Here is a 25,640-nt window from a genome sequence, read left to right on the forward strand (position 1 = left end):
AACACAAGAGAAAAAAAATCCTCAAACCACAAAACAAAGCTAATTTGAGTGGAAAAAAATGATAAATATCTTGTAATTTTTACTATATAAGAGCTATCTTTAATGACTAATTTCAGAAACTTTAGGGTTGACATCTTTCATTTATTTTATTTCCTTAACATCTTTATTACTTTGCTATTAGAAAAACTAAAAAACAGCAACCAAAAAAAACCCTTACTGCTCTAAAATGTATTCGCTCCACTAAAAATGTCAAGCAAAATAGCTTTTATAGGGAAGGATATGTGGGACAAATAAACCCCAAAAAGTCTGTTTTTAAGGGCCAGCTGAAGGTTTAATGCAACCAGCTGCTTGCCTGCTGGGCAGGAGCAGAGGGCAGCGTGGGGCAGTGCCTCTGGCACGCCAGGTCCTCATCCTCTCGGAATGGTTAAAATGCTAACAGCAAAGACACTGCATTGAGCACTTCTGGCTGCACTGTGGGTGTGGAACTTGAAGCAAAGCAAGGAGAGGGGAATACCACAAGAGCTGGCTGGTGCTGGGGTTTAAACCGCTCCAGCTGTCGGCTGGCTGGACACAAGGCACAGGCCTATGGTGCAATAATGCATGCCCAAGCAGTCCTCTGGGTGATGTAGCATGCCAGGCTTGGCTCCAGCACTCAGTCTCAGCAGGAGCACAGACCTCTCTAACTTAAACAGCAGCAAAAACGTTTGCTGGGTTAGTAATTTGTCCCAGATTTAAAACCACATAGACAGCTAGAGGGTACATTTGACACCGCACAGTGTAGCTCAAGGAGAAAGCAAGCTGGCTTACGTGGAAAAAAGATATATAGCTGAAATGGAATAGCAAAGAAGTGCAAAGTTATTAGAAAATTTCCAACTAAGTGCAGTGAGCTTCAGATTCCATATCCACAGAGACACACGAAACAGAAGAAATGTCACAGGCAAAAGGCAGGGCAGCAGAAGCAAATGTTCTTTACCTTTCCTTTTAGTGAACTTTAAATAGCTCAGTCAGCTTCTAACTCTCTCTCATGCTTCCCTCTCTACCAGAAACCTATTGCTTACAATGCCTTTCCATTTATTTGTGTTTTCACTGCATGAGCGTATGCCTTCAACGAGCAAGTGAGTAGTGAAAATGGGGATGTGAAGGTGATGACAGAAATAGGTGATGCAGAAATGCAACCATTTTCACTCTTGAAAAAAGATATGTCTATGAAGATAAATAAATAAAAGCAAATATTATCCAAAAATTATCAAAACAATGAGAAACATTAACCACAATTTTACAATATTTTTGCTTTAGGAAAGCAAGATGAATGCTCAATCTTTAATAAGCATAAATCGATAAATGTTGATTAACTAATTGCATACAATCCTAGTGGGGATCTGGCCATAAAGCAGAACTAAAGAAATGCAATGCCTTGCTGCTGGCAGAAGAAAGGAAAGTTTGGGAAAGGGAATTTTTCCAATCATATGGTCTTAAATGGGAATTTTTTTTATCACAGGCTCCTGAAACAAAGATATTCTACGTTTCTTTAGAACAGATAAATGCTTAAATATACTTTTATGGCTTAGATACCTTTTATCAAATATGATATTAGGAAAACAGTTTATTTCACTTTCACACCAGATTAAACATATGACTCCTATTCCCTTGATCTATAATTTTTATGCTAAAGCCATTGAAAAAAAACCAAATATATCTCTTCAGTTTAAAACAGAAAAAAATGAGCTTTCAGGTAAGCCAAAACAATAAATGTAATCAGCAGTTTGTGGACAGGGTAAATATATTAATTATAATCAATACTCAGGAAAAAAAGCATCTGTTTACAAAACAACTTGGCAAGTGATATAACCCAAGAGATTATATGCTATGGAATTGGCTTCAGATCAGAAGAAAGAGTGATTAACGATATAAAAGTTAATATCCAAATTATCTCTGAAACAGTGGTTTCTCTCCTAAGCCAGAACATTTAAAGTCTTTGGTACAGAAGAGAGTAGATGTGGGGGATTGCAATATTTTTATTAATGAATTTATATTGTATGCACATGCCGCACTTACTTACCTAAAACGCCTTACCTGACTTCTTTATTTGTTTGTTTTTCTGTGAGGAGCAGTTATCACAAATATGCTTGAGTAAACATGTTTTCTACTTTGAATAAATATATTGCATATCAAACTGTGATATGCAATATGTTGAACGAAACAAAATCTTGCGCAACAGAAAAGAAAGGCTTACAAATACTCTGATCAAATATGATCAAATGAAATGCAATTGAAAAATTCCCAAAAAAACCCAGAAAATAAGAAGATTTAGTGACAACAACAAAATGGTCTGGGAAGAAAATTAGGTGAAGTGCCAAGGACAAAAACATGCCAAAAGTAACCTCACAACTGTTGCAATAGCAGGGGAAAAAGTCAAGGAGGAAGACAGAACTTGGAGGGGAAGATATCAGGGACATGGCATGGATACTTAAAAAAAAAATTAAAAAAAAAATCCTTCCCAAAGTCAAAGCCATCAAAAGGCATGTCATGCCATCAAGTGCAGGGACATGGACCAAAGCTTGCCAAAACTGATCCTCATTAAAATCTTGCAAACAGAAAAGAAGGGCTTACAAACACTCTGGAAAGGAGATACCATCAAAGTAAAAGCAATTCAAGGAAAAAAAAATTGGGAAATTTTGTGAGTACAAGAAAATGGAAAGGGATTACGTTAGGTGCAGTGCAAAGAACCAAAACTTGCCAAAAGTAACCTCACAACTGTTGCAAAAACAGCAGAAAGCACCAAAAATATCTTCACCAAAGTGAAACCAATCATGGACATGGACCTTTGAAAAAATTTGTTGGCCATGTTGTGTCATTTTTTCACCAAATTTTAAGAATTTCTGTATAAACTAAAATGACAACTAGCCCTTTCCAAAAGAATACCATGAGTATACAGATGGGAGTGAGTTAAGGTATTGGGAAGGAGGACCTCTTGTTGATTTTAATATACAATTTTGAGTGAGAGAAGAGAGGAAACATAGAGAAGAAATTGTATCTTTGAAAGGTAGCAGAAAACCACTAGAGAGAAGACCTGTTTGGGATTTATTTTTTCTTTTTTCCTGCCTTGAAAGTTGCTATTCAGCTCTTTGGAAGAGAGGAACCTGGCTCATTTTGCAAATGCAAAGCCAGGCTGCTGCCAGGAACCATTTGCAGGAGTGATTAACAAAAACTGTTTGCTTTATGGGATTTCCATGGAGGTAAAACGGTATGCATATAATTTTGGCACAATCAGATAATGCACTCTTAGAGTTAGATGGCAAAAAAAAAGAAAAAGAATTAGTAGGTCTCTTTTAAAAGGGTGTCTCATTAGAGCATGCTTATTGTCTTCTCAGCAGATGTGGCATTTAAATGTAGTGAGCAATGGCCAAAAGCAGGAAGTAATTTTGAGAAATAAATGGCAGTACCCATCCCAGTTTCCTGAGTGGAGGTGAAAGTGGTTTGGCAATATTCACACAAGATGATGTTCATTTATGTAGTATTGAAATTAAAGAGAGAAGAAAGGAGTGGCTGTGTGTGCTGGTGAAAATGTAACATGAAAATAGAACAGATTCTAAAGTTGCAAATGAACTGAACCCAGGTGGCACGAGCGCGCTGCTCGTGAAGAGACGTTCAGCAGCAGCAAAGGCTGGTGTAAGTGTTTAACTTACACCTTTAGATCTCTGCTCTTAGTGATGCATGATATACTAAAGAAAAAAAAGCCAGAATACTTTAAATTTTTGCTCCAGAATTCAGAATTCAGTCTGACAAAACTAAAACCAACATTAATGGGTAAATAGCAATAAAGAAGGAAGGCAGCTGTTTAACAGTCTGACAGAGGAAATGAACATCAGCTTTTGATGTTCAGCTTTATTTGTTAAATGTGAAATTCTTACCTAAGCCCAGCCAAGGGTTGACAAAGGGTTTAATCAGCAATATAATCCTACTTAAAGTACTTTCAAGTTCTACATGGAATTTTAAGAACCTTTTTACAACTATCAGAGCAAAGTGGAATTTTATTTGAGAACAGTATTAGGTAGCATGACAGTTGAAAAACATCTATAAATGTGGCTGAAAAATAGTCTAATATCTGCCCAGCTGCCAATTCAATTTCATGGCAATTTAACAGCAGACTACTATTATGGATATGGTATTGAAATTATTCTGTCTCTGTATTTAATTTTATTGTTAAACTAACATGCAATAAATAATTCTTTGGATTGAGGTGGAGATATATATTCCTTTTTTTAAAGCTCAAAAAATTATTCTTATTGCAAGATAGTATTTATGAGGAAGACACTGAACATCCCTTCTGGGAAGAATGGTGTTGCTGATAGGAAATTACCCGTAAAAGTTACTATAAATCATGTAGTTTTATCTGGATTTATATGTATTATACGTATTCATACAAAAATAGATCGGTATCTCTAATTATCTAGGAGAAGAATGTGCAGGACAAACCTCTTGCATGGCCTCCCATCATCATGAAGGACTCGAGCAGAAGGAATCAGATCTTAGACAAGTGTTGTACAGACTCTGGACATGGTCCCATTTCTCTTCTTTTACAGCAAAAACAGCAATGTAAACTTCCTTTACATGACTGACTGTTCTGCCAAAGGGACAGAGTATGTATACCTAAGTGACACAGTATGTATTTGCTGTGGCAAAACTAGTAAAAGAGGCAAGATATTGGAAAATGCCATCTGAAGATACCAAAATATACCTATATGGAGAATATCTTCATTTCAGTCTTCCAGGATAGCTAAAACTAAAATAAAGATGATAACACAAATATTTCTGTATGTGTATGTATGTATATAATTATTTTGCAAAACCACCCTTTCAGTTTTCTATGATATATAGGTCAACACAGTTTTGATTAAAGGGAGTATAAATATAATAATTTTTGTCTTCAAGGACTAAGGATTGAAAAACAAAAATTAAGTCCCTTATTTTGCTTTATCTGAAAGGCTGATGGAGTGGTGGAGATGCCCCAATTAATTTGTCTTTGTATATAGCATATGACATAAAAATCATCTGTTTTCATTATGATACATCTGTATTTTCCACTTGTTTTTACAAAATGTTATACTTTACCATTTGAGGGTATGACACTGCTAGAGCTCATGACACATGATCTGCATTGCAACTCATAATTTAATACTTATTTAATTGCAGTCTAACAGAACTGCAAATTTAACTAGAGAGCCGTAAGAAATATTTCCATCAGATTCTCTGAAATGCTTCACAATGAAAGCTGATGTCATCTGCAGCTTTTAAGACAGTTAGATATTGGGTTTGTTACTTTAATAAGTTTCCAGAATGAAATCTTCTCTAAGGTGTCATAGTTTGCTCTTTATTTAACTTGTAGCAATTCAATAATGAACAAGTTTCCAATGTCCTTTTATAAAAGATGAAACATTAGTGTCTTACATAGGAGAATACTGACCAGACAGTAAAACAGAGCACCATATCAGATTGATCTAAAAAATATTACATTTGTATAGAATCTTAGTGAATTACCCATATCATAGTAGTTATCTTTAATATTCTAAAACTGGTTGTCCTGAAAATTGCCATGTCCTGGATTTGTTCATTCTCCAGTAAGGGCTCATTTCTTCTTTTAATTTGAAGTGAAAAATATTTTACTTCCCAAGAATTTCCTATGTTATACAATCAGCAATCCCAAAAAGTGTTAGTAGGAACAATACATGTAGGTAAGTTCAGAACAGATGCATCACAGTCCAGACCACAGTGCAATATTTTCAGAATTTGTGGAAAGTCTCAGTCTTATTTCAGTGCCTGGTAATGTTATGATGATTATTTAGGTGAAAAACACCCAGAAGACAACTCAGTCATTGGACACAGCCACTACAGCTTCATGAGAGGGAAGTCCAGGTTAACAAACCTGATTTCCCTTTATGACAAGGTGACCCATCTAGTTCATCAAGGGAAGGTGGTCGATGTGATCTTGGATTTCAGCTAAGTTTTTGATAGTGTCTCTCACAGGATTCTTCTGGAAAATTATCCAACACACAGCTGGATAAACACATCATGTGAAGTGATGTGATGTGATGTGATGGGATGTGATGGGATAGCAACTGGCTCACAAAGAGCTATAGTGAAAGGGGTGACATTGGACTCGGGTCCTGTCATTAGTGGGGTTCCACAGGGCTCCATTCTTGACCTTGTGTTCTTCAACATCTTCAGAAATGACTCAAAATGCAGGACTAGAAGGGATACTAAGCGAGTTTGCAGATGATACAGAACTGGGAGGATCCGTCAACTCCCAGAAAGGCCCTGCAGAGAGCCCTCAAAAAGTTGGAGAGGTGGGCAGCGACTGACCATATGGAGTTGAACAAGGGCAAGTGCCGGATTCTGCACCTGGGATGGGGCAGCCCTGGATGTGTGGACAGACTGGGGAATGAGAAGCTGGAAAGCAGAGCTGTGGGAAGGGACCTGGGATTTTCAGTTGATAGCAAGTTGATCACGAGTCAGCAGCGCCCTGGCAGCCAGGAGGGCCAACCCTGCCCTGGGGCACAGCATCACCAGCCAGGCAAGGGAGTGGGTCTCACTCTGCTCTGCACTGGGGTGGCCTCACCTCGAGTGCTGGGGGACAGTTTTGGCTGCCACAAAAAGATATTTTATGGCTTCTTTTTTCTTTTTTTTTTTTTTATCCTTCCAGAATCTGGTAACCATTTTTTTTGTGAATATGATGGATAAAATATGTGTTCAGTGAAGGAGAAGCTGGATGCCCTACAATGAGTGCTCAAAACATTAGCTTTTATAACTGAATTCTAGGATTTCCTGGAATAAATGTATTAATTATTTCTTCAAAACCAGGTCAAATTCAACAGTAAGAATGGTGCATGCCTCTCATTCTTAGCACTTACCAGTATTCACAGCCAAGGAAAGCTTTCTCTGAGGGCATTTTTGAGTGTGATCTCCTAAAAGTGGTAACAACCAGATGAGAGATCTTGCTGCTAAGCCATTGTGCCAAAGATGAGATCCATTACAAGTGTTTTTTTGAAAAGGAAAGCAGTTTTGTTCAGCTTGTAATTAAAAAATACCATTTAGGCCTATGTTGAGAACATTTAATTTGTACTAGCCATTCACATTGTCTGTGGTTTTGATTACAAGAGTATTTGAGATCTTGGGATTGAGTGTATTTTCTAATTTAGAAAATTGCTTCAGACATATTGCATTTCTGAATAAAAGTAAAGGTTCCTGTTTAACCTAGTAATGTTTGTTTTGGCCCTAATAGTTAGGGATCAAGGAAAGGTAATGAATTACATGTTAATGATCAAGTGGATAAAATGAAGAGCTATGAAAATGATTGGAGGGCTGGAGCACTTCTGCTACGAGTAAATGCTCAGAGTTGGGGTTGTTCAGTTGCAGAACAGAAGGCTCTGTGGAGACCTTATAGCACCTGAAGAGACCCTACAAGAGAGCTGGAAAAGGACTTTTTACCAGGGCATGTAGTGGCAGGACAAGGGGGAATGTCTTGGAGCTGAAAGTAGGTTTCGAATAGATATTGGGAAGAAATTCTTTATTGCAGTAACAACAAGGCACTGGAACAGGTTGTCCAGAGGAGTTGTGAATGCCTCATCCCTGGAGGTGTTCAATACTGGTCTGGATGTGGCTCTGTGCCACCTGATCCAGTGGAAGAAATTTCTGTCCATGGCAGGGGAACTGGAACTAGATGATCTTTAAGGTCCTTTTAAACCCAAACCATTCTGTGATTCTATAGAAGACTGACAGCTTATTTAAAATAAAATGGGGATTGACTAATCACTAATTACCAGCTAATTATTTTTGAAATGTGGAATATCAATATTAAAAAGTAAGTCCTTCATAAGTATTTATAATAATTTAAAATTAGTATGTATTTCCCTTTTTTTTAAAGAGAGCTTTAATTTTCCTTTTCAAGTTGAACACGTAGGACATTTTGAATTCATTTTATTGAAAATATGTATGTAAAAAAACAGTGATTTAGGTATATATTAAGGAACAAAGAAGCAAAGAGTTTCTTTGAGAAAAAGATCTTTTTCTGAATTAGATAGAAGCATATATCAGAAGATTTATTTGACAATATACCTTACCTCTGTATTGGGTGATTTGCCAAAGCTAGACTCCAGATTTATGAACCAGGAAAATCAATTGCATTGATGTTTTGTGTAGATTTTAAAAATAATTTATCTTTCTGAAATAGCCATGTTAGGTTTGTATGTACTCATCCAGTAGCTAGTTCAGTCTTTGTCAGTGCAAGCATTCTTGAAATTTAATTCTTGCCTTCCAGGTTTAACTAAACCTCCTAAATGCAATCAGATGATAAGCACAGTTTTCATGAGTTTGACAATAGAATGCTCATCTCTGTCACACTTGCAACTCATGTATTTCTTAGTGTGTCTACTGAGACAATCTAGGGAATTTCTTAGAGGAAAAAAACCCATAGATTCTCTTAATCTAAATCTATGCACATAGTGTAAATCATATGCTATACAGCTTCCTTGTGTGATGCACTGGAAGCCCAGAGCTAACACTGAAGTCATATGGACTGGAGAAACCTTTCTGCTTATTGTCTAAAGCCAGGCAAAATATATTTATAGGAAATAACCAGAGGCAGTGGGAAGATGTCTACAATACTAATACAATCAGAATTAGAAAACTTAAAAAAACCCCCAAACACCCAAACCCCTCCTAATTAAGAAACATATTAATTTCTCATTGTATTAAGATTCTTAATTTTGTATCTCTTCTGTTGACTACAGATCATCCAGGACGGACTGGAGATTACATTCACACCCAACGGATTAACCCAGCACATTTTGCATTTGTATCATGCATGGGCAGGTAGATATGGATGGTATGACAACCCTTGGAAACCATGCTGTAGTATTCAGCTATCTGCAAATTTCTCAGAGGGAGTTCTCCATATCGTGAAGGAACAAAAATTGTTGAAGCTGAGATCTGTTGAGATGCCTCTCTAAGAGACATATGCTGCTCTTGAGGTACCTGGGTTTGATACTGACATTGGTAGTCAAGCAGAAGGCTTGCTTGGTGTGAGGCAATTTGAACAAGTAAGGAGAATAAATTGGTCCCTTATGTAATACAGAATCCAAGTAGTGCTCATTTCAGTGAAAGGAGCCAGGAAAAAGAACAAAGGATATTTGTTGAGACAGAAAAACAGATGCAATTATCTATTTTTTACATAATTGTTATGTCAGATTTATAATTTTATACATTCCCTTTTGACAAGAAGTTGCAATGACTAGCCACATTATTTTCTTACAGTGCTCAGAAGTAAACTGCCAGTTTCAGGACAGATCTTGTCATAACTGCCTGGAAAAGAAACACATTACCAACTACAGTACAAACGCATACTACCATAGGATTTAAAATTTTTATGTGCATAAGGTGCAATCCAATTTCTTTTCACAACATAATGGTATAATGGTCATAGATTTAAACCTTTTGGCAGTTATAAGACAGATTTTTTTTTTGTTCTGTATAGTCCACAAGATCTCTCTTACAGAGAAATAATAATAAAAAAAGGGTTTAAAGATCTCAAGAGAGGTTTGAGAACCTTTTGTTTTCTACAAAATTCGAAATTTTCAACAAATAAAATGTTTGTATATTGCCTGACCAAACTGGTAAAAAATAAATTGCTTTACTTGTTTTGTGATTTCCCCAGATATTCTGTGTCTCTAGTGAAGAGCTGAAGTGTTTGTTTTTCTGGGGAGTGGCACCAGTTGTGACCCAGTTGATTGTATGCACTCTGTACCTTCTCAGGTGGCCTCGCTCTATTGATTTGGTGTTTGAGAAGTCCAAACGCTAATGCTCCTAATGATCAGCCATTCTTTTTGACTTTTAGTAACAAGTATTCTCATGCAGTTAATATCAAACAGAACTTTGTGCTCTACATCTGTTATTTCAAAATTCCCATTTTTGAACTCCCCTAGTCTCAAGTAAGTCGTACATTGTCTTCCTTTTTTACTGCCTACAATCTTTTCACCTACTTCCAGGGCCCCGTGATGTAAAATGTCATTTTGCCGATCTTCAGTTCCAGTGACAACTTTAATTTTACTGATTTTAATGGGCTTTTCAAATACAATCCCATAGAAGTCTCCAGTCGAAGGAGCCTTGCCCCAGAAGTACTCATCAATGCTGCTGTAAGCCTTGCTTGCCTCATAGTTTTCAAATACATTCATATTGGTGTGCAAGTTTGCAGGTGGGTTGTCAGGGATGTCAAAGGACTCCTCTTCAAAATCATCATCCTTTAACTTATTTTCAGCTCCTTTGTAAGATGAGTAGTATCCCATGTGCTGGAAGAGAGATGGCTTAAAACGTATCACTTCCTTTTGAGCTAACAGCCCACGAAAGTGGATGAGCAACCAATCGCAAGGCATTTCTTGGTAAAACATCAATAGAAAATGGGCCAGGCGTGGTAGGTCATGGGAATGGTAAAGCTTTCCAATGTACCCCAGCTTGGAGAATTCCAACGTCACCCAGTAGGATCCTTCTCGTGAGGTAATTACTTTCTTAACAGCAGTCAAAAAATTCTTTGAGCAGCGAACATCATCTTCCAGCATCACATAATAGTCAGAAAGATTAGCACAAAAGTTTAGAAGGAAAGCATAATCTACATTTTGTTTTGATCGGAATTTCACACGGTCCTCGGGGTCATTGTAATTTCTCTTAAGGCCGTCCAGTACAGGATAGTAATCCTCAGGGACGTGAATAACTATTAATCTGCCCGCAATTATGTGATGTGCAAATTTCTGTGAAATATCCTGGACCATCCCTTCACACCAGGCTGAGTCAAAATCTGCCAGCTGTACTACCACTGCAATTTCTTTGAGTTCCTCATAGCTTGACTGCTCAAATATGGACTTGATGGTCTCAAGCAAGTAGTTTCCCTTTCTCCGTTTTACAGAGGATAGTCCAATTGTAAGATACCCTGTACAAAAGACAGTTCAAACAAAAACTGAGAATCTGATATTGGAAGCAATTTTATCACAAAGATATTCTCCAGAGCTGTGTTTATATTAAATAAACCTTGTGAATGGTGAAGACTGAGAAATTTGGTATGTGAGTTTATTGAGCTGCATGCGACAAAGGACCTTTATTGCCTTTTCATTAGGAGGTGTGATATTGTGAGCAAATGGACATATGGAGACTATTGTGTTAAACATTCACTTGTTTACTGCCAGGAGTAGCACACTGGGGACAAATGCCAAAGCAGTGTGCATGTTTATGCCTTGTAGACAAAACCACACATACAATGATAAGGCTGTAAATCTGCCAAAAGAAAGGGGATTGTGAGGGGATTATTCACACCATATTTGGAAAGCAAGGAACTACCAAATGCAGCACTTCTATCATTTTAAGCCCTCTAAAAGTCTAGTTACATCTCTGCATAACTTTACAGTTTTATCAATTTTGCATGGATAGTGATTTCTCAGTGTGTTCATTTTTAGGTGAATTTGTCTAGTTTTTCCTTGCTAGTAGTTTTTCTTCTAACCCTCTTTCAGGACTCATCAAGCACTCATCAAGTTTCAAAAGGAAACACTCTTCCATTTAGATATTATTTTAAAGTAGAAGAGAACTTCTCTCCTTGCTTGTGCAAATAATTTTAATGCTGTTACATTCTTTCTAGACAGAGATATATCTTATAAAACATGAAATTTCATTTCTGCTGTTTTGTAGTCACTGTCATTGTATTCCTACCAGCATTCCAAATTAGGATTTTTTTCAGATGTTTACTAATATATCTCTATTTTTGTAGCTTCTGATGTAAAAAATGTTAAGACTGTGTAATTGACAATGTGTACCTAAGTTGAACCTACCCCAACTTTCTTAAAATGTAGTCATTTGTAAAAGACTGCTCTGATAGTGATTCAGGGTTTCCCTTGAGGCTTAAGTCTGCTCAAAATGAAGTGGTACAGTGAAGCACAACCCCCAGAAGTAATTTACACTGCATACAGAGCCATTAGATTTTTCAAATTTATTTGAACAGACTTTATAGCTTTCTGCAACTCACGTATTATTTTATTTTACCTTCTGGGCTTGGACTTCAGGGTTTTGTTTATGTATGTGAAATGGTTGATTTGGAACCCAAAGGACACCTAGGTATTGCCATATTTCACTTTTAGAGGAAAGTCTTGAACCATGTGTGAAGAATAACTAAATAGTCCATCTGCAGATGGCTGTGAGAAGAATCCTCCTTTACTGTCCCAAAAAGAGCACAATTCTCCTTTTTAGCACAGCTAAAGGAGCAAGGAGGTCCATTTGCAGCTACTGGGCTGGCAGGATAGTAGACCTGAGGGGTGCATCTGTGTTATGCCAAGCATACTTAAAATTGGATTTACCAGTTATACAGAGATTTGCAGTGTGCTCTCAGAGGGTGGTTGCAGAACACCACCAGCATGTGCCTTGCTTCTGCTTCCTAAATCATCTTCCTCTTGCCTGGGAGGAGATCCATGGAATTATGCTCCCACAGACCACCCAAGGGCTGCCTGCAGGACATTTACAAGTCAGGCAGAAGGTAATCAGGCTGCTAGGTCTGGACTAGAGGCCATGCAAGAATGGCCACTAACTCTCTTGGGACTGTCACTGCTTAACTCAGCCCCTCTTTCATAGAAATACCACAGGGACTGTATGGATTTCACACCTTTTTAGATTGGCTTGTTTTGCAATATTCAAATTGCAGTTACTTACTTTTCCTTGGCAAAGGTGTGCCAGCTAGGTAGCGATAGGAAATGTTTATAGATCCTGAGAAATTAGACAAATCTTTAAAACTGTGAACATAACGCTCTGGGTTGAGCTGGTGCGTGGCTGTCTCTCTGATTAATTGCTTGTCCCCTTCCTATTAGCAGGAAAACAAAAATAACAAAAAAAGGGAGAGAGAGAGAGAAACACATTTGTGAATGTCAGTTAGAGAGGAAACATGGACAGGCAGGTTTCCAAGAATAACATTTTTCAGTTTCAGCTTTCAGGAAAGCATGTAGATGTCACCTCATTTAAAACAAAAACAAACAAGCAAACAAAACCCCCCCATACCAACAGGCATTACTGAATACCATACATTTTGACTACAGAAAATCTACCATAAACCTTCAGATTACAGTAAAAGAAAAAGAAAAAAAATACTTTGCATGAATCTCTGGAAAGGTAGCAAATATTAAATTATTGGCCAAAAAATGCTGTGGTATTCAAAAGAGGGATAAGAAAATATCACTCAGCAACAGATAGGATAACTTTCACAGATGTAAAAACACAGAAGATTTTAAAAAAATGTTTCTAGTGATTAAAAAATATACCAAAACTGCTGCAAAGGAAAGAAATCTAGATCCTGGCATCTGGCTCATTTTGACATTTTTCCGAGAAGCTTTGACTCAGGTTTGCGATAAGAAGAAATGTATGTGATCATGCAGACAGGACAATTTTCTCTGAATTTGGAAAACATTTTTGATGGCATAGTCAAAATGTACATTTATCACCACACCTCCTCTTCATTCCTCCTTCTTCAGTCCTCTTCCAAGAGGCTTCCCTAGTGATAGTAAAGGCACAGAGGGGAAAGAGTGGCTTCATCAATAGTGCCCTACCCATAATGTCACTTGGGCCTCAGGGAAAGTCTGCTCCTCAGTCCTTAAGAAAAGAGAAAATATCTAACAGCTCATGAAGACTGGATTTAAAAGTAGGAATGCTTATTTAATTTATGTGGTTTGATTTTAGTCTGATGACAGGCACATGAATGAATGAGTTTGTTTCTTCTGATGCATGCAATATGTTAATGCACTAAAACTTTGGGATCTGTCATTAAATGGGAGCATTGTGCAGTAATAGTACTGCTGCTAACTGAAACAACCACAGGAACAGTAAACAGTGCTCATATTTAATGGCATAAATATTAAAAAATGTGTCAAAGCTATATTTTATAGCACAAATAAATGTTTCTGTAAACTGATCTTACATTCATTTATAGTTCATTGTTTTTCTTGCACAGAAGTAGTAAAAAAATCCACTTCTGAGCTTAGTAAAGATCTTTGGCAGACATCCAGGGGCATCTACCTGCACTGTTATGCTCTCTTGATCTTCAGTGTCTCTTAAGTAATTTCTCTCAAGTGCTTATGTACCACTTTGCATTTGCTCATAAATTATGAGAGGAAGTGTGATGATCAAGTTCAAGATTAAAATGTAACTTAATGATCTTGAAAGAAAATACACGAAAACTTGAGGAGATTTTCCATTAAAAATGTCAGGTGGAAAAGAAAAAAGGCTGGTCCAAAAACTTTCTTTTTTCAAAACCTTTCTTTAATATCTGAGAAGCAAACAAAACATTGGGTCATGGGTTCCAGAATGGAGCACCAAAATTCCTTGTTTCATAAGGTCTTGGAATGGAAACTTATTCTGCTGGCTGAGGTTTTGCTACATAAAATTTTTAGAAACAGACAATGTCAGAAGAAAATGTTTTGATTTTAACAAGCAAAATATCTAAACTGACCACAAAAAATTTCCTTTTTTGCCCCCTCTTTAATAAATGGCTTTTGTGGCTAACATTTCTTTTTAATAGCTGCTCTTTCATTCTTTTGTTGAATGATGGGCAAAACAGAAATCTGGATTTTTTCAAAAGATTAAAATCTGTTTCTTCTATCTCTGACTATGCAGAGGTCAGTGAAGCTGAGGAGCTTGGTTTTCTTCTCTAGCTTTTTCTAGAATGGTTTTGGCTTTCCTCTGTTAACTAAACTCTAACTTGCATTCCAGTGTTTGCTGGGAGATTCATGTGGGTGCCATAGGATGAATGGCAGTTCTCCACCCTTTATGAGGATGCCCTGCTGTGCTAAGGATGCTGTGTCAATTACAACAGTGTAATTCTTTGAATAATGCCCAAAACAGTGATTAGTATTCATAGAAGAGCACAGAACACATGCTTCACTCACAATACACTTACAACTCTGAGTAGGTAGAAGACTCCCTTGTGAATTTTGTGATATCTGGTATATTTTAGCTTATTATGTCTTCAAAATGCTTGATCAAATGCAGTTCATACACTGCAGATGAAACACCTTAAACTGCTTTTCTAATGCACATGTATCAGCACTGCATAACTGCATGCCCTCCACCCAATATACTTCAGTTATTTTTCCACATGGGCCCTTACCTTCCATTTCTGCAGCAAATGCCCTGCAGAAAACAGTAAAGGGATTCTCTGGATATGTGAGACTCTTTGAGGAAAACCAGAAAGTTTCTCTTCTCCCTTCTTAAGGTTTACCAAAATGAATGTCATTTCAATACTCTAACTCTTTGAAAAAGACGCTTGTGTGACATCTGGTGCCAGAGACACCAGCACCACGAGCCCTTGCACAGCCTGCTGCCCGAGACTGGCAAGGGGAACTCTGGCTCAGTTGTCTTCCCTCTAACAGCTACCCTCGTCCAGCAGGAGATTGGCTGCAATTTAGGGCTCTGAGGACTTTCAGATTCTTCATTCCCTGGAGGAAACTGGTTAGCCTGCTGTGCTCAAAAGCTTTTCCCAAGTCTTTTTCTCTTCACCACAAACAGTGAAATTGCTCATCTTTTACCTCAGCAGAGAAAACACACCAGACAGGGTGTGTTTGGAGCTGTCAGACAGGGTCAGGAAGTTTGAGAATAAAGCTAAATAAATAAGTTGAAAAGTCAACATCCTAACACACTTGAAAAACACTTGATGGACCATAAAGGTATCAAGAGACCTGGAAGAACTCTCAGGAGACTTGGCAAGAGACTTGGCTGAGAGCTGCATGAATGCAAACATGCCAGAACTGTGATGAGAGAAGCAATGAAAGAGAGTGAATTTATAAAAGGTGGCGGGGAGGGGGAAAGAGAAATTAAGAAAAAGACATGGAGCCATCTGGGGAGCTGGCAAATAGGCAGGAAGATTTCAAAAACAAGCCAAGAGGAACACCATTAGCAGTGATAATAAAAACACTTTCAGAAACATCTGGGGGACTTTGAAGCAATTAGTGAACAGAGAAGAAACATTAGGGAAAATGCCACTAGGAAGAAAAAGTGATAAGTCAGGTCAAATTTAATCATAACCAAGAAAAGTTAAATAAATAAAAAAGTGAAAAACCTTTGTGGTAAACAAAGAAATATGTCTGTAATGGAGTAACATGCTACAAGAACGGGCTATCTTTTAAATGGCCTAAAGAGTACTAGCATAATATTAATATTGTAAATATTTACAGTACTGTGGTAACTAATTTTATAATTATATTATTTTAAATTAAAATAATGATGACTGTATATATGGTTTTGATAAATAACTTAAGGATTTTACTGCTTGTGTATGACAAGTTTTGATATTCTATTATGTTTCTTTTCAGATGCACATGAGATCAGATTTCACCCTTCAAAATATTGGAAAATCCATACTGTCCCCATTCAATTCAAGATAAAGACAGCACTATCTAGTCATATCACAATATAACAAATTCTGTTTAGCCATTTTACTGCTTGCAAGATTCAGTTTTCAACCACTATGATTTTTTACTGGGCCCAGTCCAATCTCCAAAGAACTGGAAATTCAATCCATTAATTGAGTCTCCAGGGCTCACTTGGCATTCAGCATTGAAACACCCCTAGGTGTTACACATGAACCGTAGAGTTGTGCTATGTTGCCAGTAGCTTATTTGTTGAAATTCCTACATAAATATTTCCACATTTTTTTGCAAAATCATAAACTTACATTAGGTTTCATTTGTCTAATTTTTAATGCTGTAGTACTGAATCCATCAGACTAAAATCTGAGTTACAAAAGGTAGGAAACACACAAAATAAACTCACTAAAATGAAATTATTTATGCAAGGAGCCTAAAGTAGATAAAATGGGTGTAAATTTTCTTTTATAATTTTATTTCTATAATAGCATTTAATGCAGTGTTCAGAGGTGAGATTTGCAGTGTATACAAAACATGTTGAAAATCAGCTCACATAAATAGCTCAGATGTAGTTTATCCTCAACAATTTACCATTTTACTAGGAGGTGTTTTACTGTTTTGTTGTTTCAGGATCACTTCTTTGCAACTTACCAAAACATAACTATCCTCAATGTACAAGTTCATGAAGAGCAAGCAAACAACAAGGATTCCTAAGAACGACACTGCTGATCGTTTCCGCAAGCATCTCATTTTATCAAAATATTTCAAGTTGTGTCTCGTGAAGAACTGCATACGGTAGTGTCACCTATGAATAAAACCACAGTATTACAAGAATGGTCCACCTGATAAGCATGACAACAACTAAACTTACCTTCAGATGTACCAAATCCCTTCAAACATACATAGACTGCACTTTCATGCAGAATTAACTTCATTTAATCATTGTCATGTTAAGGTTTAATATACAATCTTAACCATAAACTAAGCTTCCTTTTTTTTTTTGTGTCAGTAAAGAAAAAACATGTACCCACTGTCATACCCATTTTAAAGTGGGCTTATGATGGATGTCACTGTGGCAGGAGTGCATCAACAGTCTAGTTCGCTATGCTTAACTGTCAGATCCCAGCTTGGTGGCTGGAGATGATGCTGTGCATTGTTCCCCCATGTACCTGTGTCTCCTCCCAAAGACAGGCCAGGTCAACAGGCAAGGAGGAAATTATTGCCTGAATCAGTGTTGTTACCTATAGAAGAATTCTGTATGCTAAATACAAGTAAGGCACAAATAAGATACCTTCCCTGAAGAGAAAAAGTACTCGCAAGACTGTATAATATCAATTAGAGTTTTCCGTCAAAGTACAGAAACCCAAGGTTAAGTGGAAGTACTATTTCCATCTTCAGAAGAATGGTGGGTCTCCAGCCCAACCAGACACATCCAAGCAGAGTACTGGGAAATCCTTACCAACCTGTTTAGATAAATCAAATAAGGGTGGCCCAGAGATCATGAAGCCCCTCAATGTTTCTGGTCAAGATCAAGAAGAAGGACTGTCTGTCATATTCTAATGTTGCATATTCATTTTAGTAATTTTACTCTGGAGAACAAGATGAACTCTGTTCTTGTCCACCAAATTGTAACACTAACCTGTGTAGGACTGTATGTGTTTGAACAAGATTTGGTCCTAAATTAAAGATCTCACCATCCAAAGTCTGAGGGATTATGAACAAAACAGCAGACTATAGACTTATTATTTATGTATTATGTTCTTACTCATATTGTAATTATTTTCCAATAGCAATTCATCATTTTTCAATTGAATTTAATGTATAGAAGTTATATACAAACAAAGACTTTAAAGCTAGTCCATGCGAAGTAGTAAAAAATATGATACGTGCAATGGTTAAACCCTGCACTGAAATATCTTGATTTTCAAAAATGTTGAACATCTACAATGATACAAAATAGGACATATTAGGAGTTCCATAAATGATTTGTCATGTCATATAGAAAATTTTCTGTCCTAATAACAAAAAAATCTACCAAGCACAAAATCCAATGTATATTTGTTTTGCCAAACTGAATAACCATATTTAACAGTATAAAATTTGAGTCCATTATACTCCAGAGAAGCAGGAGGTAAATATATCAAATATTTGTAATGCAATTAGTAATTGCAAGGAATCTATACATTTGAAATGAACTGCAGTAAATGGAGGCTGGTTGTACACAGAATGCTTTTATATTCACTATGCTGAGAGTAAAACCAATTTACAGGCTGCATGAAGAAAAAAAACGAATCAGTAACAATATACATTTTTGTCTGTCTTTATTTAGGGTGGGCTGAATTAAAAAACCCTGATTATTTTGAAGCTGAAAACCCCAGTGTAGATATTTTTTAAAGTTACATAAAGATTTCATTTTTCTTAATATCTAAGGACATTGAAAATAAACCTCAGGAAGGAGGTGCTAAGGACATGAATCGCTAAACACCAAGCCTCCCTGTACCCCTACAACTCCCTGTGACAGCACAGTTATTGCTAGCTGTCTGTGGATCCAGCAGGCTGTTGTGGAAATGAAAGGTTGCCCCTGTTTTAGAAAATACTGTGTTACACATACGATTTGGGTTTCACTTTTATTTAATTCTTTTTTGTTGTTGTTCCCTTCTTCTCACAGTACAATGACTGATTTTCAAACCACTTCACTCTTAAAAACCAGTCAGAGGATCACTGGATGGTTTCAATACTGACACTTCTCATATTAGTGGCATTAACTATTCTGACTATTGAAACTGCAGTTAGTCTGGGTTAGAGTCCTTGCAGTTGCTGTCAACATATTACATTTCCCTTGGGTTAAAAAAACCAAACCAAAACAAACCAAAAAAACCAACAAAACGTGGAAATAAATAAATAAATGTGGTTTTTTTCAGTCACAGGATGAATATATGTGACATATTTGCTGTCTGGACTGTGGTGTTACACAGGTCCCCCATCTTTGCCCTGAGCCACCTGTCTGAAGTCCCCAAGGGTGAGGAAGGGGCTCAAACCATATTTTCTGGTCATACTGTATGAGATCGTTCCTACGTTGGGTTAGGAATAAATATAGAGGGAATTACATAGGTGAGGTTGGAGGAACTGTCATGACCAGAACTGATGTACAGAGAGAGGAGGGCACAGTACCGTCAGCGCTCAAAGACCCCCATTGCTAGCGCTGGTGGCACACGACGCCTTTACATCTCTGTTTGCACATGGAAACATCTGGAAGCACAACACCGTGCCAGGGGAGGGTCTTTGTTCATCCGATCCGATCTCTTGGCAGGTCCGTGACAGGTAAAGGCAGGGAGTGGCAGGACGCCCCAGGGAGGAGGCGGTGGCACCGCTGGTGACAACAGCAGGTGGCAGCGCAGGCTCGCCCGTGCCAGCCCAGGGGCTGCTCGCCGCTGTGCCCAGCCCGAGCTGGGCTGGAGGCGCTGCTTGACATCCTTACACCGTAAGCCTTCGGCTAAGAACGCGCCCAGCATCGTCCATATGTCCTTACATCTTCCTCTGACATCTCTGTATCCAGTCTGTGCATTGCATTTTTTCTTTTTTTCTTTTTTTTTTGTTTTTCAAGCTATGCCATTCACCTTTTCAAAAATAGTCTCAGAATTTCCTGCACTGAGACCTCTGATTTTCTTTAAGACCATTTGAGCAGAACATTGACCATTACTAAAAAACTTTGATATTGAAAAAAAGGTTCCAATTCATAATTCAGTTCTGAAGGCGCAGCTTTGCTTGAAGATTTTATGCCTTCATTATTCATGCATAATTAAGTAGCTATCAGAATGGTATAAATGCAATTTGCTTCATAAAGCTGGCATGAAGCAGTTAAACAAAATAGTTAATAAACATGCATAAATTATAAATCTTTTCCTTTCTAGATGAGATGTGTGCATTTTCTCAGTCTCTGGAGAGGGAACTTGTAAGATCACAGATCTCTATGCACATGTATGAGCTGCTATCAGACACACATGTGCAGTTTTACATGGTAATGTAAAATTATAATTCCTTTGACTTTTTAAAACAACACACAGTGAAAAGGTGGTGAGCCAAAAAATGCAATTACATACTTTTACAGCGAGTAGATGCTGTTCTTTATAGGATCTACAAAGGTGTGAAATCTGTGTACAATGTCAAGAATTGTTTTTCACATGACACTGCAAGGTTTTCTCTTGCAGAATTTGCGACACTCAGAAGAATTTTAACTTTTTTTTAAAAAGAAGTAATCCCAAATGACCATCGAGAAAGACTGTTTTTAATAAGGCAAGTCCTTGAAACCAAAAATGGAAATGAAAATATTTAAATTTATGTCTATTAAAATTTTAAAATAAATTTTAGTTTGGATTTCAATATGGCTATTCCCAAGAGAAAAAAAAATACATAAAGCAAGGAGTTATTTTCCTTTATTTTCCTTTTTTCAGAGAAAAAGACTTTTTGCCATTCATAAAATAATTTCTCTAATTCATGTATACTCACTCTGGTAAACAATTTTATATTTGATTCATTCTAATTCTTCATCACTTTCTGATAATACTAAGGATTTGTGCTTTGTCCTGTTTTTAGAGATTACCACTTACTTTCCTTACATATTTCCTCCATAAACAGATACACAAAAAGGCTCTGTGGTGTTACTTTACCTTTAAGGTTACCTGCACAAGTTAAGGACTTAGCCTTACCCCTAACCAGTACAGTTAATTTGTTTGTATCTACAGCTGTACAGGTATGGAGCAACAAGGTCATCTTCGTATTATATTCTGGTCTGCCTCAATGCTGTGCCCCAGCAGCTAAAAAAATAGTTGCTTATTTAGAGAGGCACTGGTGGCTGTGAGAAATGGCAACTGAATTATTTTAATTTTTTAATATTTTAATATTTTAAAATGAGACATGTAGATTTACCTGTCCCTGTAGAGTCCATATTCCAGGAGGTGGAGCTGATCCACTGCCACATTTATTATATGAGATAATACAAAAATATCTTTTGATTATTAAAACCCTTGTGAATCTTATTGTAATCCCTGATTTGACAGAGACACTCAGAAGCAGGCACTTTATTCCTCAGTTTTGTGATATACCATTCTATCACTTACTGAATTTCTTTACTTGCAGTTCTCAATGTGTTTTTCATTTTTTCTTTTTGGAAGGCTGCACACAATACCTCAGGAATTACATTCAGTTATCTTTATAAACTCACAAAGGAAGCACTTCTAAAAAAAAGAAAGGGAAAAGCCCCAAAACAAATCAGATTTTTACATGGTTATTATTAAATTTTGCATGTACCATGATTTTCTTATGCAAGAATAACAAAAATGAACCCTAAATTGTGATGTAGAATTGAGCTACAGAGGGTAGTGTACTAGAGCATTGTAATGCATGGGTTATTCCATAGGGCTCAGATAGACTCCCAGGCAGATTCACTGCCTTACTGAAAGCCTGAATGTACACATAAAATGTTTAAGGCTGACAGGCAGGATGTTCACTGCCACTGGCAGCAGGGGAATAAAAACTAGTTTGAAGGAAAGGAAAGTTTAACTCAGAATGAGGCTAACAAAACCAGAGGAGTTCAGGTTTCAAACTAATCTTAAGTAGATTGTGTGGTTACACAAGATTAAATAAATGGTTTAAAGATGATTGTATCATCTGAAATCTGAGTTCTAGATACAGGAGGTTAAAAAGTGGAGGTATATTAGTAGGCAGATTACTCAAAAGTGGCACTGAAGAAAGGATGGGCTAAAGAAGTAGATTTTAGAAGAGAATTTGAAAGGCATAATTATCCTTGATCCACAGAAAGTGAAACATTATTTCAAACACTAATGTAGCATATAGATACATACAGAGGATCAGAGTTTGGGAGGAAACAGATGATTCAGCTGAGGCAAGTTACTGACCAACGAAAAAAAGCAAAGAGCTTAAATTCAAAGCAGGTGTTGGTGGATAAAGTGTCTTTCCAGTCTGACAGCTTCAGAGTGATATAAAATGGAGTCAACTCTGGCTGTAACATTCTGAGCAAAGTGTAATGCATTTCTTCTGGCATGGAATAGTCAAGTCTAATCAAGGGGAAGAGATGACTAAGAAGTATGAAGTTGCATTGACTTATGTGGTAAAGCACTATCTAATCCATCATTGGATGGATGGCTGTATACCACTGGATTTATTTTATCAAGTAGTTGTAGTGTAAAAAATGAGTTTTTCTAAAACTATATAGACAGTGAGTTAATGGCATGTGGAAAAAGCCTGGAAGATAAAAAAACATAACAAAGAAACCTGAAATAACCCTGAATTTCTGCTCCACAGAGACAAAGCAGAGATTCAACTAAAATAGCATTGGTATGAAGAGAGAAGGAACAGGTAACTGTGACATCCAGGGAGAGTGAGAGTAAAAGCTTTTAGAGATACAGGAGTGGGGTATAAGTCTACATCAGAAATACAGGGAGAAATGCTGTGCATTGAAAATAGCACTGGGCATAATTCAGAGGAGAGAATTTTTAGAAAGGTGAGGATAGACATTGTTACATATATAGCCAATAGATTTTATCCATTGACTCATCAATTAATGAAAGGAGTACATGGATGCAAGTATTGATAGATTCAACAGAAGATAAAACTTTAATGAATAGCTCTCACACAGTACATTTGTACAGTATGAGAGTACTGGGATTATGAGAAGCTACAGGCTAGCAGATAAACTAAATTCCTTGAGTCTATTAGGGACTGGCAAGAATAAACTAGAGAGATACTATCTTCACATCCTCCTCCTGGTGTGAAGATACTTCAGCTCTAGGCCCTTCACCAAAGCACAGACTCTGAGCTGAAGTGTCAGCAACACTTCTTCCATGTGTTAACTTATACCTCAGTGTCCCACAGCCTTCAAAGTTTAGAGCTGAGAACTTGTAAAGAGCCATGGACAACCCTGTTTTAATAGAATTGCACTGAGACAGAGACAAACATCTTTTGGGGATAAAAAAAGAAATGTTTGACCAAAGCCGACTAATCTTGATGGAAAGAGTTTCACCTGATGAAAAGAGATTCTGATGAAATCAGTTCATGGTTTTCTCATCAGCTCACATAATAGAGACGCGAGTGCTTTTTCAGAGAACTGCAAAATCACAGAACGGTTTGGCTGGAAGGACTTTTAGAAGTCATGTGTTCCACTCTCCTTGTCTGTGTAGTGCCACCTGGAACCAGGTGCCCTCGGTGGTGTCCAGGCAGCTTCTGAATATAGGCAAGGAGTGAGATCCACACATTCTCTGGGAATGTGCCAGTGCTCATGATGCTCAGAGGGAACTTCCTGTGTTTCAGTTTGTGCCCATTATCTCTGTCCTGTCACTGCTGGCTCTGTTTTCTGTTATCTATTCAGGTATTCACAGACAGTGTAAGGTTCCCTCTGAGCCTCATCTTCTCCAGACTTATCTGTCCCAGCTGTCTCAGTCTTTTCCTACAGCAAAGATGCTCCAGTCCCTTAAACATCCTTGGGGCCTTTCCTTGGACTCTGTTTGGCATGTCCATATCTCTCTTTTAGTGAGGAGCCTGGAACTGGGTACAACACTCTGGGAGTGGCCTCACCAGAGCCAAGTGCAGCACAACCCTTGACCTGCTGGCAGTGCTTTGTCTGAGGAGCCCAGGATACCTTTTACCTTTGTGTGAGTCAGCACAGGCAGGTTGCAGGAACAAACATAAAACTCTTAACAAAATGCACATTTACTTTTGTTATTCCACATCTGGGAATCCTCAAAACAGGACCCAGGCAAACAAACAGAGCTGCAGGCACTGTAGAGCTTGGTCCATGCTAGAGGGTCGCTGATCCTGCTGGTTTTGCCTGTGTATCAGGGCTTTGCACAGGCATAGATTACCACTGTGCTTGATCTTTCTTGCAGCAGAGAATAAATCTCCAGAATGTTTGATAGGGTGTCTCTAAGCCTATCACAGGCCTATACTATCTAAACACAGATGTTCTGCTTGTCAAACACACAAGGCTAAGCAGCAATTAATATGATATATGTGTTTTTTGACACCCCAGCTGTAAGTCACTTGAGTGTGTGTTTACAATACTCCTTGCCAATTTTCTGTTATTTCCCCAGAGTCTTTGCTGCAAGGGCATATTACTGGCTCTTCTTCAAATTCATGTCAGCTGTGGCTGCCAGGTCCTCTTCTGCTAAGCTGCTTTCCAGCTGGGTGGTGCCCAGCATATATTGGTGTAAGGGGTTGTTATTGGTGCAGGAGTTTGAACTTTTCCGTGTTGACACTTGAGGTTTCTGTCAGCCCAATTCTCCAGCAAGTAAAGGTCCCTTTCAATTGTAGCACAACTCTGTGGCATATCAGCCACTCCCACCAGTTTTTTGTCACCTACAGTCATTTAGTTATTTGTAAACATGTTGTGGAGAAAAACCCCTCAATTAAAAAACCCAAAGAGCCTCCATGCATTTGCATATATGCGTGACTAATTTCAACCTATCATTTAATGTAGCCTTAACCCTAAAGGGGGACCTAGGCACTGAATGGTGACAATAATTCTCTATCCTTTTCTTGCTTCACAGTGTTTGTGGCTTGTAAGAAGGCAGCAGCAGAGATGAACAGCCCTGAGAGATTTTAACTGATTAGGAATGAGTGTCATTTTTTGTGATAAGTATTCACTTCTGAGGAGATAACCTTGGTGCTGGATATAATGGACCTTTGTCAAATATTAAAAGATGTTTTTACCTGGCATCCTTACATATTGCTTCACAGAGCTCACATTGTGATATAAGTTTGGGGGACACTGCCAAGACCAAAAAGTAATTTAAGTAATTTTTTTTTAATATGGTAACTTCTAAATATTTTTATTACTTTTTTTTTAAATTAATTGCATGGTTGGGTCCTTTAACATCTACTTAGACTAGGTTTGACTTTTTCAGAAGAGGAAAAAAGTACATTTAGAAAGTTGGCTAACTTTTAAGGGGCAACTGTCCAACTCATGAGATTCTACCATATAATTGGATATTTGCACAAAAGCCATGTATCTGTGAAGGTCATGGTGCTACTGGGAAGTAATGTAAAATAGATTAGAAAATTAAATGCCAGAAAATTTTTTTTCACTGGCCATACTACTAATTTGTTTCTAAGACAAAAGTTTCATTAGGACTTTCCAATGAGCACCAACTTCCTGGTCAATAAAATAACCCATTTTATATAAAAGGCTTAGAA

General features: G+C 37.5%; 1 protein-coding gene across 1 annotated transcript in view; it reads right to left on the reverse strand.

Annotated features, from left to right (window-relative positions):
- Positions 1 to 5,202: 5,202 nt before the first annotated feature.
- MGAT4C (MGAT4 family member C) overlaps positions 5,203 to 25,640 on the reverse strand; it is a 152,261-nt gene continuing 131,823 nt past the window's right edge. Inside the window, 4 exon segments of the mRNA XM_064702028.1 lie at positions 5,203 to 10,975; positions 12,736 to 12,883; positions 17,085 to 17,211; positions 17,213 to 17,238. Coding sequence (XP_064558098.1) covers positions 9,819 to 10,975; positions 12,736 to 12,883; positions 17,085 to 17,211; positions 17,213 to 17,238 — 1,458 coding nt within the window. The 3' untranslated portion in view covers positions 5,203 to 9,818.

The sequence above is a fragment of the Zonotrichia leucophrys genome, chromosome 1A (genome assembly GCF_028769735.1).
Source record: "Zonotrichia leucophrys gambelii isolate GWCS_2022_RI chromosome 1A, RI_Zleu_2.0, whole genome shotgun sequence".
Classification (NCBI taxonomy): domain Eukaryota; kingdom Metazoa; phylum Chordata; class Aves; order Passeriformes; family Passerellidae; genus Zonotrichia; species Zonotrichia leucophrys.